This window comes from Mya arenaria, chromosome 1 (genome assembly GCF_026914265.1).
Source record: "Mya arenaria isolate MELC-2E11 chromosome 1, ASM2691426v1".
In the NCBI taxonomy this organism is placed as follows: Eukaryota; Metazoa; Mollusca; class Bivalvia; order Myida; family Myidae; genus Mya; species Mya arenaria.
Genome location: NC_069122.1, coordinates 4122004 through 4141054, shown reverse-complemented (window position 1 = coordinate 4141054; position 19051 = coordinate 4122004). Strand labels below are relative to the sequence as shown.

Genomic DNA, 19051 nt, shown 5'->3' with positions numbered 1-19051 from the left:
ATGTTCTATGTCTTTGGCGTTTACCCAGTGCCATTAAACCGGGTTTATGTTTAAACTGTTTGCTACTGAGCTTGTTTCTGTAGTTTGTCGCATAAATATTGTTTATGACACCGTTTACAAAATTAATCTTTGAGGGGTTTTAAACAAAGAAAAAAAACACAAAAACGGTAAGTTTTACTTTAGAATCTTATTTGACATGTTACTTTCTTAAAATCTCTATTTCTTAAAGGTAAAATTGCCTTGGCTTGGCGAGTGGAAACTTTGTAAGAACTAAATGCTGGGAAACAAACATTGACGCGGCTAGTGAAAACAAAGTAGATCTACAAAAAATAAATAAATACAGTACTTTAAAGCTTCACTCTCACAGATTGAATATGATGAGATAGCAGTCATCATTAAGGTCCAAAATGAATCTTTTATGTCTAAAAGCGTTACTCAAGCTTTAAGAAAAATGGGTATTGGCAATTGTTTTAACATGATATGAATACTATTTTTTGTTAATTATACAATATATATTATTTAATTTATTGCAATAAAATCATTATTATAGATGCACTCTTACTCCACAATTAATACAATTGTTTAAATATCCAAAAATGGATGAATAAATGTCAATTACTATGGTTCTTATGAATTTATTGATTTTGAGTGTCACTTTAAACTAATTGGGTTCCTACATTAAATTAAGTTAAATATAACAGCATTCCATTTACGCTCAAATATGGCTGAATTACACCGTCTCCGTGGCCTAGTGGTTAAGGCGTCCGCCTATGGAGCGGGAGGTCGAAGGTTCGAGTCTCACACGGGGCTTGTTCTGACATGGCCGGTTGCCGACCCAGCAGCTAGTTAATTCGAAGGGTTCCGATTGCCTTCCTGCCAGGCACCTGGCATTTGGGATAGGAATCGGGGTAAAGATGTTCACGAATGTAGGTGTCTCATAAGCCCAACGGGCTGGCTCTTAACTAAGAGGGGTGACACTATAATAAGCAATCACTTTACTTTACACTTTACTTACACTAAAACAATGTCATAAATCAAATATAGAATTTAAGGTTTAAAGAATTATATTTTATACTTTACTCAACAACAGCAGTTTCTGATATGAATGTAATGCTTTAGTACAATGGTAACTGTTCTACTGAGCACTTCTTTTTTCCGTTCAATCATTGAGGTTACCCCAAATTTGCTCTTTCCAAGACAAACAATAAAAACAAGTTGGTATATCTGTGAGAATGCAGCTTTAATTGGCTGCGAACGTAGCAGCATACAAGAAAATACATCATTGAGATGATTCTCAACTCTGTTAGATATGGAAGTGAGAGCGGGATAAATATTGAAGCAAAGAAAATATCAAACAGTAATTTCTCAGTTTTTTAAACCAAAAAAATTTAGATTTTTTATATCGCTGATAAATCTGTACAAATCATTAGAAAACATAAGGTAAGCATTAATTCGCTTAAGCAATACAATTTCAATAAATTTGAAATGGATCTATATATTTTAAGAGCAAGCACTATTGGATCGGATCGATTAAATTGTTAACAGGTTATGTTTGTATGTGACTGATGAGCATAATTACCATTTCTTCCCACGCATCAAGGTTGATAGTCTTAAAGCTGCTCCCAGTCTGCCTCATTTCTGTTTTTTTTTCCAGCTGGGTCTTCCTTTCAACATTGCTCTGTATTTGTACAATTGATCATTTATGTGATATTATGACGAACAGAACAGAACACATTTCTATTCACGTAAACTACATAGTTTCTTGTGACATATACATACATTTAAACAAATCAAACTATAAAACATAAGGAAATAGCACATAGGATGGATCTTATAAGGAATATATAAGTTTCAGTATGTAACGGATATAAATTATGGCGAACTAAACAAAATACATAATATATCATATCAAATCAATATGAAGTAACTTATGAGGATATTCTACAGAGCAAAATTAATTCGATGTTACATTATCTGAAAATTTTGAAGATATCAAGAATGCATTTATACACAATTGTACGAGTTGACTTGTTAATAGATGATTCATTTTCACTTCATTGTTACTTTTGATAATTATTTTTTTGTGAAAACAAGTATATTTTGTTTATTTTTGGGAGATTGTTGAATTTCCAGTTGTAGTTCCAGTTTCCTTTAGCTCCATAAGTGTCTTGACGATTCAAATCAGTTGCTTAACTAAAAGTCAGCATTACTGACGTAGAAATGTTGAAGCCCCGTAACAGTCTGTTTTTTTGTAGTTCTCGTCAGCTGAATAACGCTATAGCGTTGCCTGTACAATGGGCTCTTCTCAAGGCATAAATAACAGTTCCAACACACCGAAATTATACGCTGATTCACGTAAAGTATTACCTTTTTATTACACACAGCAATGTTCGAGACCTATTCTTGAAACATTTAAGTAAAACTTAGCTGTTAGCTGACAAAGGACTATTGGAAAAACAGTATTGAGTAATGAGTAGGCAGGATAAAAAATCAACTTCAACTTCTGAGTTACTATTGTTTATATTGTCCAATCTGTTTAGTAACGTTTTAAGTTTCCTCTATGCATTCTTCGTACCGGAGGGTTTATCCAACAATGTGGGCAGTCATCGTTGTACTTTAAGAAACACCGATGACAGGCAGAATGTACAGAAGTCCATTCCATATTTCCATATATTGTTGGCAACTGACAATGGGAAAGAAAAAGTGTATCAACCACAAATGTACATTTAACAAACTCCCTATGCAAAGTTTGCTCTATCCGATGTAAACAAGAGACCCGCAGAACAGATTTTAATGATCTTATTGTTTGTAATTTAAAAATAACATCTCAAAAACTTTGAAAGAATTATCCCTATACAACACATCGTTAAAACCAATAAGTTCTTTTATATATACGTTGGGTTCTTGCAATTTCCACGCGCGGTTTGAAAATGAAATCGAATGTAAAACATCGTCTTAAATAATGCAAAGAATTCAAAGTCATGCCTCTCCATGAGTCCATCTTCAACACTGTCGTTGTAGAACAAAATTAGTGGGCGATAAGGACTTGTGTACATTTTGGTTTCTGTCTGTTATCATTTCTTTTTTATCGACAAACTGAAATCTGTTAAGATGTTCTTGCCAGTATCCATCCATGTATTTCCGGATTTCAAATCGCCATACAATATACACCGTTCATTCATATAATGCAACGCAGAACCAATCTATATTTCCAGTTTTAAGTTTGTCCACAAGTGAAAATATAAGCATATGTACATATTTGTACACATCCAACGAGTAACGAAGCATCACAATTTGAAGTTTAACACCTGTTCTAAAAACCTTATCTGCGTCCAAAAGTGACACATGTTTAAACAAAACGAAAACAACTTATCTTATTCGAGCGAAGTAGCACTTGCTACTTTTATTTTCTTATGAACCAGACTCACACTCACGCTGCCGAAAGCTCCTTTACCTCAAACACTAGCTGCTGTTTGAAGTAAATACATCACCAATGGAAAAACACTTGACAGAAATGAAAAAATTCTGTTACGATGTTGTATTTTCTACGGAGGAAGTAGCAAACGAATAAACGGCGTGATATTATACATAAATATTGGAACATTTTGATTATTTTTGATAACAAAATCTCTACATGAAATGGCTTCTAGACGCCCTTAAAATACGCAGGATTGTCTCAAAAATAGTACTCTCGATACTAAACCGTGTTCCTCCAATAAATGTTTAAGACGTAAATGTTTACATTGTAACACTATCAATGTTAGTTTCCAATTTCATAGTAGCCTCACAGGTTTAACATATAATTTACATTTGAATTTAATTGTTTTTCTAGCGATCTAATATATCTTGTAACATGTAAAAATGTTATATTCAATATGTTCAAAACTAATCTATTTGTGTCTCGCAGAATGAATTCACATAGATTTGATATCAAAATTTGTTTAATCAACCTTCCATCAATTGTCGCAATCCATTTTGGATCACACGACAACGACTGCTTATTGTCAGATGTTTCTTTTCTTCCCATAGATGTTGTTCATAATAATTAAGACCGCCTATGTAAGGAAATATTCTGGATCCATAAACTTAAAGATGAACTCATTATCCTAGATAAGATTTACCACAATTAATAATGTTGTTTCAATATTTCAAAAAGGATGAATAAATGTCGAAACAAATGGTTCTTCTGATAGATACCAAGTTAAATTTAAAAGAAATGAGACAGCAAATCTTTTAGTAATCACCAATCATTTGATATGGTTGCGCTTTCTTCTGTTAAATACACGGATGACGATCTTGTTATCAGTAAATAATATTTTCGATAAATGTTTTACTTAGTGAGAAGTTACAGGTTTATCAGTAAATATTAATGTGTGTTATACATGTGTATGTATTGATTTTGAATAAGAGTGTCACTTTAAAACGATGTTTCTCAAATGTCTAATTAATATTTTTTTATAAAAACATAAATTTAACTGACCGTTAAGGTGTGTTATGGATTTAACGGATGACTAAGGTAAGGTACTATTAAATTTAACTGAGGTTTTGAGCAACTGGCCCCTTGTGGGAAAAACCTGTCCATGTATGTGATTAGATCCGTTGGCATTCGTTTGAACACAGCATAGTACTTCGCCGACTCTTCATGGTTGTTTTCGATCAATTTAAAAGTCAACTATGCGCGGAATACCTCGTACTCGTTTTGATCAAATGTAACGAGAATCCATCATCATAAGTGGAAAATGAAATCGCTTACTCCACCATCACCCTTGTTTCACTACTAGTTGTTTGCCACCAGTTTTACTCTGTGCCTCAAAGAGTTTTTGTAATACCGCAGCTGTCAAGAAACATGCCCTTGACATTCCGTTCGAACAAATAAGGCATATTTTCTCTGTATCGATATAATGAATGATGGAATAATCGCAAACGGATATTTGTACTTTCAGAGACACATTAGCCATTTATGTACTAACTCGGACAAACAAAAAAATGCATAATCGATACTGATCAAATGGAAATTATTTTTCAAGTTTTATTCCGAAAATAAAAACTCACAATAAAATGTCAAATAAGTCGACACCAATTTCGTTAGGCATATGCTCAATAAAACCAACGTTTGTTTGGTATGCAATACCTACAGGACGAGCCATCCACATAATATTCAACACCATCGCCAGTCAATACTCCCGTAAAGGTCAGGGATTTGGTTTCGCCGGGCCAGTGTACTCGGGAATTGGTCTGTTTCTTTTGGTTGCGTTTTATTTTACATCGTTTTCATTGTCCAAATGTTCATTTCATTTTCATATGTATTGCAGGTGTGGGCGATTCACTTCGTTGCTACCACTGAGGTGGCGGGCTAAATAACTTTAAAATTGTGACGATCCAATGTATGACCATGCAGATTGTATCTGACATGCCAGCGTATGATCATTTGTAAAGGCAAAACGTACGTTGACAAAAACGAAATGGGTAAACAACAAGCAATGTCGTAACAGAAATACCAGGAAAAGACAAGCTTTGTTATTTTGGTATTTTGTGACTTTACTTTGAAATCTATAGTAAAAAAACATTTCTAACTTAGATGAACTTGAATCATCTCGCCAGAAAGCGGCGGTGAAAGCAGCGCAGTTTGGTAACCATATGGGTTGGAAACGCATTTCAGCTAATATACACAGACGGAGAGGAAATGTCAAATCGCTCAATTTCGCGCAAGTGACCTGTAATCCATTTTGATGGAGATGGAAAAAACTAAAGTATGGCGATGAATCATAGTGTGAATGAAAAAACGCAACGAAAATGTTGATGAGCTTCAGACATTCCAAGAATAAATAAAAATATCTAAAGACGAAATTGCAAGATTTGTCTTGAACGCGTTGTGGATGTAATTTACCTTTCTTGTGGAAATATTATTATATGCACTCATGACAGCATCTGCAAATAACAATTGTCCAGTATGCCGAACAGGCATAGTTAAATGTCAATATGCTGAGTATTCAGAAACAAATGACGAGGACAACTGGCCGTTAAACAATGGGCACTTCGCGAGTGTGTTAGTTCCACACATTACCATACTAAGAATAAAATGTCATAATCTTTAAATATATTCTTGTCACCTTAATGAAATTAAATGAGATTAGATTAAGAACAGTTTTGTCAAACTATTTTAGAGAACAATAAATATATAGTCACAACACAGACACAAAGTTATTGTTGAAATGAATAGATATTTTTAATACATATAAATATACTTTAGCAACCGTATATACTAAAAAATGGAATTATAACTAACAGATTAGTTTAACTATATTCTTAAAGCTCAAAAGTATGAAGTCTATATAAAAGTTAACTAGTATGTCTCTCACATATGTATGTTAAGCAATAAGTATTCGTAATTCACTAAAATACAATATAAAAAAACGTAACATGATAAAAATGAATCGACTTATCATACTTATACATTAATTTGTCTACTAGCTAAAACTGTATTGTGAACGTATGAACTGAGATCCTCTTTATCAGATGTAACTTATTTAATACACCTTTGCATATTTTATCTACGCCTTTAAAATAGGGGTATATATTAACGTCTATTAGCAGAATAAAGACTTCAGACTAGAACAAAATGATATTCTACTTCTAAGACTTGACAAATATTACATTCCTCTGATCATTCTATTTTTTAATATTGCATAAGGTTTAAGTCAAGCACTATTATTATAAATCAATGCTTTTGTTGTTTTTCATTCAAGTTTTGAATAAAGTTATCATTTAGTCTCTGCTTAACATAAGCTAGAAATACTTGATAATTGTAACATCTTGAAACTGGTTTGGGAAACTGTCACAGTCAAAAAAGTAAGATAGATTTATCATAACTTAACTAAAACGTTAAGATAAAATAGTACATATATGTCTGGTTATTTACACGTCAAAGCTTTATGTATATAAAGATCTTAAACAGGAAGGTTTCAAGCTAATCCAAAGAGGCAAGGCAGGTGACACTAAAAGGCGTTTTGGGCACATTTTGACAGCTGTGTTGCAAACTTATCTCTTTTACCATGAATAACGAAGAGTAGTTTACGTACTGTGAGCAACTTTAAATATTAGTAATTCAATAGAAAACCACTGAAGATGCATGTAGGTTCTTCAGCATGTGTGATTTTTTTTCAGAAATTGTCAAGCAACAGGCCCAGTTATTTATCCTTTAATGATATATCCTAGGGCATCCTGGTCAAATACATTGGCGCATACTTTAATATGTTTTATCATACATTTCTTGCTGTACAATATCTTCTTTTTGCACTTCCGACACGTAAGTTTAACCTTATTCATTTCTCCAGATCTTTCTTGCTTTATTTTTTTACCGATTGTTGCTCCAACTTGTTCAACCTGGCTCTTACGTTTTCTTTTCATGTTTACATTTGTTGCTGCTACGGGTCTACTCGGTGTTGTGATTGTAGTGCTATAATCCCGACATTCATTTCTTACTGTCTCAGCAGTTTTGGATTCGTCATGCACATGCACAAACTGCATAGTATCTTCCGACCCCTCTATTATACCATGCTCTGTCTGAAGTCGAAATTTCTTGTTTGGCTCTTTAAACTTAGGTGAGATAAATGTTCTGTTTCCCATGTTACAGTTTTTCTCTTGCTTGTTCACTGTTTGTTCGCTCTCAGTGCGGAAAGGTTTATCTTGTGTTCCCTTGTCCTCTTTCTGTGTTGGCTTCTTGCAATATGTTGGGTAAACGTCTTTAGTTACAGGTTGTTGTTTGCCTGCTTCTGTTTTTTGACTGACATTGCGCTTTACGCTTCCAGTGCAAAGAGACTTATCTTGCATTTCTTTGTCTTCATTCTTTGTTAGCTTCTTGCCTTTTGGAGGGATAACGTCTTCAGTTACGCTTTTGCTTTCTTTAATTGTTTGACCGATACTGCGTTTTACGCTCCCAGTTGTGACAGGCTTTTCACCTACACTGTGATTAAGAGTGATATAATACTCGGTTGTTCTATGCGATATGTAGATAATACCAAACACTTTCAACTGATTTGTATAACTGATTAACCTTTTAGCGAACATCCAAATTTTTGTCGACAGTTCAGTAGTATCCGCACTAACTCTGAAAATGCAAATACCATTATGTAACCAAGGCAAAGTTATATCTTATTTAATCTAAAGTGATAACAATATTTATATTTAAATTCTGAATTGAATCATTATAACTAGAGTTTTTAAGTGACAACATACGCAAGGATCATTCGCAACGAAAAGAGTTAAAAGGAACAAGAGGGCCATATTGGCCCTAAATCGCTCACCTGAGTAAAAAGTTTAACCTTTGTAATAAAAAAAGCTTGGTATTTGTTGTTTTGAAAAACATACTGATCAAACATGTTTCCAGGATAATCAATGACAGGACTTGTCACAGTTGCCATCACACTGAAAGGATTTCATTCAGTTGCCTGCACACTGACAGGACTTGATAACTGACTGCACACTGACACACTGACAGATACCTGCACACTCATAGGACTTTTTTCCAGTTGCCTGCACACTGACAGGACTTTATTTAATTGCCTGCACACAAATAGGACTTCATTCATTTGCCTGCACACTGACAAAACTATGTTTATGTGCTATGTTTAATTGCTTGCACACTGAAAGAACTTTTAGTATAGTCACACAAACAACAAACAGTGCACCATCCAATAAAATCAATAAACTGCCTTAAGCTCTTCTAATCAAATATCGGAACACATTCAGCACCTTCCACTGATATCACTGCTTCTTCCATCTATGTCAACATTACTTTCCTTCACATGTTCTAAATATAAAAAATCTTTAAATGGATTAAGGCTTATTCACTATCAACACAGAAGATAAGATCGCAGCATAGAATAATCTTTATGAAGTTCAATGGAAAAGTCTGAATATTAAATTTATTATTAAGTTAAAATGAAATTTCTTCTAAATAATAAAGTGTATAATAATTATTTTAATCTATAAACTTAAAAATGAATAATAATTACCTTTAAGTGACTATGTTGAAGACTTAATAACATTTAAAATCTATTCCCTTATTACATAAAATAGTAGTGGAACCTAAACTAAAAGGGAGACGATATAGCAAGACTTGCTGCCCTTGTTTCAAGAGCTAACCTTACATAACTATCAGATTTTAACATTTTGGCCATTTTGTTGTTGTTGTTGCTGTTGTTGATCAATCTTGACCGTTGGTGTATTTTTGTAGAGGGTCACCCAATGAATCTTTCTGTAAAGTTTAATTGAATTTGGACTGGTAGTTTTAGAGGAAATGATTTTTTCAAAGCAAAATAGGAAGTCGGCCATTTTGTTGTTGTTGTTGTTGATCAATCGTGACCCCTTGTTGTATTTTTGTAGAGGGTCACCCAAGGAAGCCTCCTGTAAAGTTTCATTGAATTTGGACAGGCAGTTTCAGAGAAGATATTTATTAAAGCAAGACAGGAAGTCAGCCATTTTGTTCAACGTTGTTACTGATGTTTCATTGAATTTGGCCATGTAGTTTCAGAGGAGAAGTTTTTTTAAGCAATTGTTGACGGACGGACTGACTGACGGACGGACGCCGGACAAAGACCGATCACAATAGCTCACCTTGAGCACTTTGTGCTCTGGTGAGCTAAAAAAAGACGAAATAAGCCTAAACCAAACCACATAATTAAATAAATCACATACTCGTAAATCAACGAAACTTTACGATGCAGACATGGCTAATTGACGGCTTGGCTTTAAAAAAGACCTTTACAAATGAAATGAGTGAAATGAATAAATGAGTGTCATATCCCCACAAAAAAATTTGAGTCGACGGGGGGCAGAGGACGATGTTCGGGCGATCACGCATGAAAGGGTTGACGTATTGTTTAGTACACATGTTTCGCACATTAAAATACAGATTTAGTTTGACGTTATAAATTGCAAACTCTTAATAAATTATGTCCTCTTTTCAGCTAAGAAAGTTTAAAGTTGCACTCTCACAGATTGAAGGTTTTGACAACTTTTTATTTTTTGTCTTGGAACGAGCCAATTTTTGCAAAAATCCATGGAAACCAGTCATATAAGACTGCTAAAAAAATTTAGATCGCAGAGTTTTATAATTAAGTTGAAAAATGGATTTTTTATGCATTTTTCCTAAACCGTTAGTAACGGGTTAAGCCATGAAACATTTCGAACGGAAATATGAAAATCTACGATCTGAATTTTGTCAGCAGTTTTATATCAATGGCTTGCAGATATTAAGCAAAAATTTGCTCTTTCCAAGACAAAAAATTAAACAGTTGTAAAAATGGTATATCCGTGAGAGTGCAGATTTAAAGCAAAACTCGGTGTATGGGCGATAACTGATGAGAGGTATAGTGGATTTAGATTATTATGCGTACGCGTGTTTCACATGATAAAATACTTTGGTTCCAATCTACCAAGCTTTGGTGGAGATACGGCCCTTTTTCAAATTTCGCATTATCTTATTTTTTATCATTGATTTCCGTTATTTATACATCGTGTTGGGGTGTTGACAGGTCTGTTTGCAGGTAAATTGGGTTTTAGTTTTTTTCTTTTATCAAATAAGTCGCATACCTGTGATTTTTTTCGACACTCTGCTGAGATTGACCTGCGCCGACCTCTTCGTTGTTATTTATGTTGATGTCAATTTTCAGCGTCTGTTCTTTTTCCTTGTCCTTTTCCAAACAAACAACACCAAACACCTTTAGCTGTTTCATAGGAAGAACATTACTGCACGCTCTCCTAATGGCTGTTTTGAACGCTGTGTTGTTTGAATCAGACATGTCCTGAAGAAAATCGTTATCATTATTCAAAAATTCAAATTCCACAATGTTAACATCTGCAGCACACCAAAGGTAAAATAACAAAGGGTCGAAAAAAAAGAGAAGAAATACGAACAAAGGAAATGTTATCCTACTAAAAGTAACAATGACGACAATTTAAGTTAAGACACAGTTCAACTAACGATGGCGACGGAGGTTAGGTAGTAGTAAGAATTTTGTTCTTCTTTTACCCGACATTTGTAGGAATTTCCATTCCTGAAATGACGTCATAAACAAATCGCATTTATGTATAGTCCTGTTTTGTATAAGAGTTTAACTGACCGTTCCAAGGCGGTACCTAACAATCCTTAATAAGCATAACTAGTTCTTATATATATAGTATTTATGCAATGTGCTGATTGTGGAGTTTTATGCTGTTCTTCCATGTTTCTTGTTTGTGATATTTTGCTTTTATGTTCTATGTCTTTGGCGTTTACCCAGTGCCATCAACCTTGGTTTAAACATTTTGCTACTGAGCTTGTTTCTGTAGTTTTTCGTATAAATATTCATACAACTTGTACGAACATGTTATTTGTGTATACTTTAGATGTTTGTATATTACCTAGTTTCAAAAATGAAATTGCTGCACTATGTGCTGATGCCTTCCGTACAAAAAAGGATGTTCGTTCATTTCCTGAAATACTTGAAACGTGAAATATTTTCTTATCCATCCGTTTATCTGAAATTCCTTTCGTTTTGCCAAAACGAGTCAAATTTAAATCAAATTACTTAATTGGTAATTTCCCTTTGATTGAAAATAGACCATCCATAGACACCTTCGAATAATAGCATCAGTGAATGTCAGCTCAATATATCTTTCATCCTTTACGTTTAACATTTTGAGAAGCCATTTTATTGCATTGCTTGGAGCGCGAATCTCTAAAGATCTCAAAAGTAAGGTTGTTTCAATGAGATCGAGATACCAATTAAAAGGTAAAACAATTGCCAAACAATCTCATATAGTTAAAAGGATGTTTAACTTAAATCTGGCATGCTTTAATAAGTTTTATTTGCAAAAAATGCTTTACTTGTGTGATTTTTATATTTAAATTATTTCATGCCCTATGCGATTTTAGGTTTTGGGAGTTATCATTTTAAAAATGATCTTAACAATGGCACCAGAAAACATCATACTTTTTTAATTTTAGAAAAATGTTCGACGGGCATTTAGAAAATATGTTAGAATGTTTGCGAAAAAATCCAATTGACAGTAAAAATCATTTAAATTTAGATAAAATGCTATGAATAAAAGGTAGACCTCAATACACTGTACTTTGATCAGAAAACGGCGTTAGCATGATTTGTTTTTTTTCATATGGGAATTATATTAATAGGGTTATAATAAAAAGACTCGTTGCGCTCGTCTAGCACATCTTAATCATAATAAGCTTACATAATAAGTTACATACCATTATAATACATATTAAATAACAGTCTCATTAAGTTCAGATTCTCAATTAACGCTACGTGACATCACGCTGTGGGAATATGAGGACATTCCGTTCGGATTCATCTGAGATTGGCCGTTGATAAGCCAATCAAATAACTCGTTACAAGTTACGAAACGTCAGAATTTAGTCATGGCATTAAAACTCTTTATTCACAGACTTTTTTTTTTAAACACAATACAGTCGATCCTCGTTATGTCGACTTTTTCGGGACCTAGTGAAAAAAATCGAGATAACGAAAAGTCGACTCATCCGAATTACAAAAAATATCACCAATCCCAACACGTTTGAGTTGGATTGTCCGATGTTTACATCCACATATTGAACGGTCGTGTTAAATATTTTCGTCGTGAAAACAGCAAACTTATTATTGAAAAATAAAGTGAAACAAAAGAAGAATTATTAGTGTCAAATGTATTTCTTTTACGTTTATGGATCACACAAAACACTTATAAAACCACAATTGCATACATTTGTACATTGTAAGATTTTATACTGGGTCCTTCTCTGAATTGGTCGACCAGAGCAGTGGAACTAACATTTGACATTTTGAAGTTATTCTTTCTGTTCCCATTCAGGATTGATATATAATCAATAAAATGTTCATGTTTTATACAAAGAGCTTGAGCAATAAATGTCTCTTTTATTAAATACATAAACGAACAACTTTAATTATTCGCACTAACCAATTACATTTTTGTATCCCCCAATTATGACAGTTTGTTATATTGACACGCACGGACTTTTGCGACATGCCGCAAACCGTCATGAATATTTTCACACCTACGTCTCGATCTACAGTTCGACATAAAGAACATAGGAAATGTGTGAAATTCGACCACTGGGACTGAAAAACGAGGTCGACATAGCGAAAAAGTCGAGATAAAAATATCGACACAAATAGATTTATTTTATACAAAATAAGAAGGAATAAATTCGGGACCGGTAAAAAAAGTCGACATAACCGGAAAGTCGACTTATCCGACGTCGACATAGCGAGGTTCGACTGTATTATTCAATATATTGATCGTTTGATAATGATTTCACAAGGTTAAACGGTTAAGCATCGAATGGCTACATTTGTTTGGAATAATTACTTGATCTGTAGTTGAAATAAATTTTGGTGTGATGCCGATGGTAGCAGTTCAAAACGTCCCAGGATGAAATGTTATATTATAATAGTGAAAACGTCAAAAATTTAGTCAAAATGTCCCCAAACAAGAGTCAAACACCAGCTTTTTTATTATACATATTTATGATTGAAATATAACATTTTTGCCATTTCTCCTAATGTGTTATTGCAATAAGTATGTTTGTTCTAAAACGCAACTTATTAAGACATTTGGCATAAAGAGATATGTTTTTTTTACATAACAAACATTTTCTTTCATTTTTTTTTGGTATTTCATTTCATTTATTAAGAAAGTATCATTAGTTCAAAGAGCCAACGTAATTGATCAACCTTAATCCCTGAATACATATTTAATCTAAAACAGAAGTAGTATATTGTAAATACAAAGTATTGTTTTTTTGGTGAAAATTATATTGCTGAATGTGTAAACTTGTGCGCGACAATGTCGAATTTCCCGTGCATTGCATAAGGAAAAACGTGCGTCGTGCTCAGCATGGGATCCGATACCAGAGCTGTGAAGAATGGCAGCACGTGCAATTCAGGTTATGGGAGCGTATTTAATTTGTTATATACATAGGATATACCGTCGATCCCATACAACACGTTTCAAAAATGTTATAAATTTCTATAATTAATGGTAAAAATGCCAAAACATGTCCAGTTTCCGATCACTCTCATTCCAGATAACGTTTTCAAGCCTTCTTATTAATAATTTGAAGAGCGTTTCCTTTCCATAAACCGAATGTCACTGATTTTTGCAAAACACATTGCTTTAAACATTTTTTTGAAAGTTTGCTCTTAAATCATGTATTTATTATTTTTATATCATACCTTGCCTACCCGACCACTTTTGTAACGAAGTAAATGAATGTTACTGGTTTAGTAGAAATATCACAATAAAATAAATACAAGTTTAAGTGATTATTTGCAAACACGTCTAGCATTTGGGATTATGTTTGTATCTACATCACTACCGTTAGATCATGGAACAGGCGCTGTTATTGAGCTTATGTTATTGTTTTTCAAGGCCACTTATGTGGAGTGTCACTTAGGACACCCGTTTTGACAAACGGACATGTTGCCTTTGGTAGCTATTCTATTTATTTTATTTCAGCCATGTTATACGAAAACCAAAACACAAAAGGATAAAAACGATTAACTTCTGAACTGGAAATATTAATTTCTTGCTTATCTCCTCAGACGCGGAGTTCCGCCGCAGGGTCATACAATCGGACGAATCCCGACCCTACCATTTATATCAAACTCCGCAGTTAACGAGCATCCCGGCAAAACCTGGCGGGTTTTCAGCGAGGAAAACAGTTTTATCCTCGGAGAAAACCAGCGTCCATCGAATTTCTATCCACGGAGTGAACGAGGAAAGTGGGCCTTACTCGTTAAGTGTACTATAACACTCCAACAAAGTAAAGTATGAACCAAAGCCTCCCAACTTTCCTGGCACACACTACTGTATACATGCTTATGAACATTTAAGTGTGTATGAAGAGTAACATTTAGGACCCGTTTATATCACCATCATACGGCTTCCGCACCTTTATTTACTCACTTTCATACTGTTACTTTGTTATTGTTTGTACAGGCCGGAAGATAATGACTGGACAGCTTGCCAAAATTTAATTCCTCACTTCACCTTACCCCACCTCACTCACTCACTCACTCATTCATTCTTTTTCAATCATTTACTTAGTGTTTTACGTTAAAATTTATCAAGGCAAATGGGATAAAAATGCGACAGGTAAACACTAAAATTTTGCCTGTAGCATTTTTTAACCTCTCACAATGTTTCAAACAGTTTTCAGACACATCAATTTTCAGCCGCTTATTTAAGTAATTTTGTCATTTCCCTTTATGGTATATTTAGATATGCGTGGTTGAATGTGTCCTATTATAATAAATTTAAGAAAAAGGACACTTAAAATCATGACCAAAACTCAATATTTCGATTTTTTCTTTCATCATCACCTACCACCCCACACGATCGATTCCATTGCCTCCAAAAAACTCTTATCATTGTTCCTCCTCCGGTTCGTCCAACCCTAGAGCAGCTAAATCTTACTCTTAATAAATCTTGTATTTAAACAAACTGCAAACGACGAATTAAGTTTGTATCACACCTGTCTTTAAGAAAAGATGATTAAGAACAATTTGTAAACACAATCATGCAGTAAATAGATATATATAAAGAAACGATAGGGCACCTCCACCGAGGACGTAAGCGATTCAAGATTGCAAATACTTGTCACAAAAATAACTAAATAAAAATGGTAGTTCAAGTGTATCTTCCCAGTGATTATTTCTAAAGCGTTTCACTTAACTGGATAACACAACTGCATTGATCTGCTAAACGTTAACCAGTACTACTTATTATAGACCCTATACTGTCATCAATGATTGCGTTCTCCCATTTTAAACCGAATACTGAAACCTTCGGAAAAAGCACACAAAAGTAACAGACATCAGATTTGTAGTACACGACAAAACTTTCCATAAGCTCGATAAGTACCGCAAGTCACCGAAGAACAGTACATATACATATAAATAATTCGACCCAAACAAAATTAGAACCTTCACCTTTTTTGTGAAGCTTGAACTTATTTAGTTATTCATTCAAGTTATAAAAATAATAGTGATAATTTGTTTTCAATTTAAATCCAAAAATACATTTTAATAATCAATTTACTTCATATGCTTAAAATAAACTGTATTTACCTAAATTTAAATCCAAATATAAATTTTAATAATTAATTTACTTCATATGCTTAAAATAAATTGTATTTACCTGAAGTACAAATGGGTTACTCCAATTTTCACAAAATTCAAGACGAGTGTTTATCAGCGTTTCAAGGTTAAGCTTTTTTACCCTGTGTATTGATTCACTGTTATTATCTTCCGCACTGAGTTTCAGTATATACATGCATTGTATTATTTATAATTTGATAGCGAAATAGCAAAATGGCCGCATGAGTACGTTCAAGAAATACATTGAAAATAGTGTTTACTGTGTTTCCGCACGGAGTTTTAGTAAGTACATGCATTTTGATCTACAATTTCATGGCGTATAGCAAAACGGAGTTTGTGCGTTTAAAGCATGAAATATAGAATTTACTGTGTTAAAAAGGAATATATTGATAAACTTACTTAAAGTTAAATTGTGCGTCATTACAAACGACGTAATTGAGTTTTTTGAATTACGTATCCACCGCTTTGACATGTTCAAGCATGTTTTCATTTATGATGCTGTTATCAGGATTCCATGCATCTTTTTATGGGAAAACTTTTAAATACATGCATATCATTGCGATATCATTTACTTTTTCAGCGCATTTTCCTTAAGGAAAGGAATTATTTTTCTTAAGAGAAAAACAGTCTTTTGGTCAGAGGTCGAAACATTTGAGCACAGAAGTTTTCAAAGTAATATAGTAAGGCACAGAGAGGAAGACGAAAAAGAGTGTGTATATTGACAGTCTTCAACTTACGAGAATGCCTAAAGTTGAGTTTGAAAAGCTCTTGGACAAACGGAATCCGGAAATAGGATATGCTTCAAATTTGGCACGATTATACGATGAGGGCGACGATATTGAAGAACACACGACAACTTTGAAACATCAACATAACGAAACTGGTGAACCGTCTAAAAGAAAACATTTTAAGGAAAAGGATAAAAGCTACCGGGAAAAAGTACCATTTACTTTTAAAAGATCGGTTAAGGCACTCGTCCTACATGTGAAAAATATTCTTCAACAGCTTTCTGAAAAGAGGGGGCCCGTTGAAAAGTTTGTAATTGGTAAAACACACGCCAGAAAACTGAAAAAGGTTCCGTTTGATCCGTTCAAATTTAACACATGGCGACTTGCTGATGGCGTCAACGGACGATGGAAGACTTCCTACGAAAAGGAAGGATACGACGGTTTGATCGTTCTTTGTGCGATAACAAAGGACCTCCTCCCAAAGGCTGATCCCATTAACAAGCCTCAGTTGCGTTTCGCTTTGTCTGCATCTGCGTCCCTCCAGGAAACAGACGACAGCGATGATGAAGTTGAATGCGAGCTCTACCACCAGCAGCACTATATTCTCGCCCTTGAACAGCAGCTCATCCACTATTTCGCCTATGTGGAGCAGGATCCACGCCTGGGAAACCTGTCCGTGTCCACCGGAAATATGGAGCGACAAAACGCTGTCGCTGGTGTCCTTTATGTCGCATTCAAACTTAAAGGTTTGCAAGAAGAATAAAAACAAGGAGGGTTGAACGAACCTTTTTTATCAACATTGAATTGTTTTGGAAATCTAAAATCAGTTTCTTTGAAATGTTTCGTACGGCTTAAGAATGTTTGGGCATAAACACTGTATTTACTTTGTCGACATTTGGATTGAGTGTTTTTACTTTGTCCACGTTTGGATTGGATATGGTCATCATTAAACCCGCTTAAATGGAGCACAGACGAAAACATCACACGTGTCTATGACTTTTTTCAGAGAATAGAAACAGAAAAGAACAATAACTCAAACGTTTCATATTCAAAGTTCTTTAAACACATATTTTGTGTTTCATGTCATGTACAAACTGATAGATGTATTGTTGTATGTATCATACGATGTATCATTACTTTCACTGACAAAGCATGGGAAACTGTCCGTGGCTATGATATATTTATATAAATTTCAAATTGTAGTGAAGTTCATGATTTAAAAACAAATAGAAAACAATAATGTGTTTATTATTTGACCAAATTGTAGCCAGCATACGACTTGTACTCTGAAATAAATTTAATCTGAACTATATTTATTTCTTATTTCTAGGCCATATAAACCCTGAATAGTAGTAGGAGCCAAAGAGGGCGTACGTATAAATAGAGCCAATATAATTCGATGCTGAAGTCGATTAAGGGTGTGTTCTTGGTGCATGGATAGGTTCCCTATATATTGTTTATAAATCCAACATCTTTGGTTCCTGAAAGGTTTGATTCTTCTGTACCTTTAAAATACCACATAAGCTACAATAGGATATTTATATCAAAACCAAGATTGCTCTGTCGCCTAAGCTGTCAAATAAAGATCAGGAAGTATTTCATACTCGAGGACACCTGCGAATTCATCTCTCTTGCGGTCTGTGAATAAACGTCTTATAAAATAATCCTGGTGTGTCTCTTTATTTTGATGTTAAATTTATTTTCCTGTATTCATTATATTTATAAATGGTAACATACACCCCGTACCTGAACGATATGAATATTGAGTGGGCGAAGTATCAATTATGTCTTTATGCCGGCTTTATAAAACTTCTAGGTTTACGAGACATAACTTGTTTACTCGCGAAATACGGGTTATGCGAATATTCAGTGAAGCATATCAAAACGTTTCGTTAACACAACTAAACTACAGGTAAGTGAAGGTGTCTCCTTTCGGCAAGAGTTATATGGGAAACAAAATCGAGTATTTAGAGGAGTTTATTTTGGAAAACCGTAAATCGTTCTAATTACCGTAAATTGTTCTCGTATTGTGTATGGCGGGTGTTTTGAATGGTTAAATTGAAAACAAACATCAACTTGATGTTAATTCTCATGATTGAGACTATTGTTTAAAAGAAAGCACATGGTTTAGGTTATGGTATATAA

General features: G+C 34.0%; 2 protein-coding genes across 2 annotated transcripts; one reads left to right on the top strand and one right to left on the bottom strand.

Moving 5' to 3' along the window:
* Positions 1-6201: 6201 nt before the first annotated feature.
* LOC128204340 (uncharacterized) lies at positions 6202-16353 on the bottom strand. The gene is made up of 3 exons (XM_052906093.1): positions 16219-16353; positions 10594-10805; positions 6202-8107 (listed from the first exon to the last, which is right to left on the bottom strand). The coding sequence occupies exons 1-3, from the start codon at positions 16351-16353 to the stop codon at positions 7192-7194; spliced, it is 1263 nt and encodes a 420-aa protein (XP_052762053.1). The 3' UTR covers positions 6202-7191.
* Positions 16321-18213, top strand: LOC128205277 (uncharacterized). The gene is made up of 2 exons (XM_052907199.1): positions 16321-16460; positions 16759-18213. Exon 2 carries the CDS (start codon positions 16920-16922, stop codon positions 17667-17669), a length of 750 nt encoding a protein of 249 aa, XP_052763159.1. The 5' UTR covers positions 16321-16460; positions 16759-16919; the 3' UTR covers positions 17670-18213.
* The last annotated feature ends 838 nt before the right edge of the window (positions 18214-19051 follow it).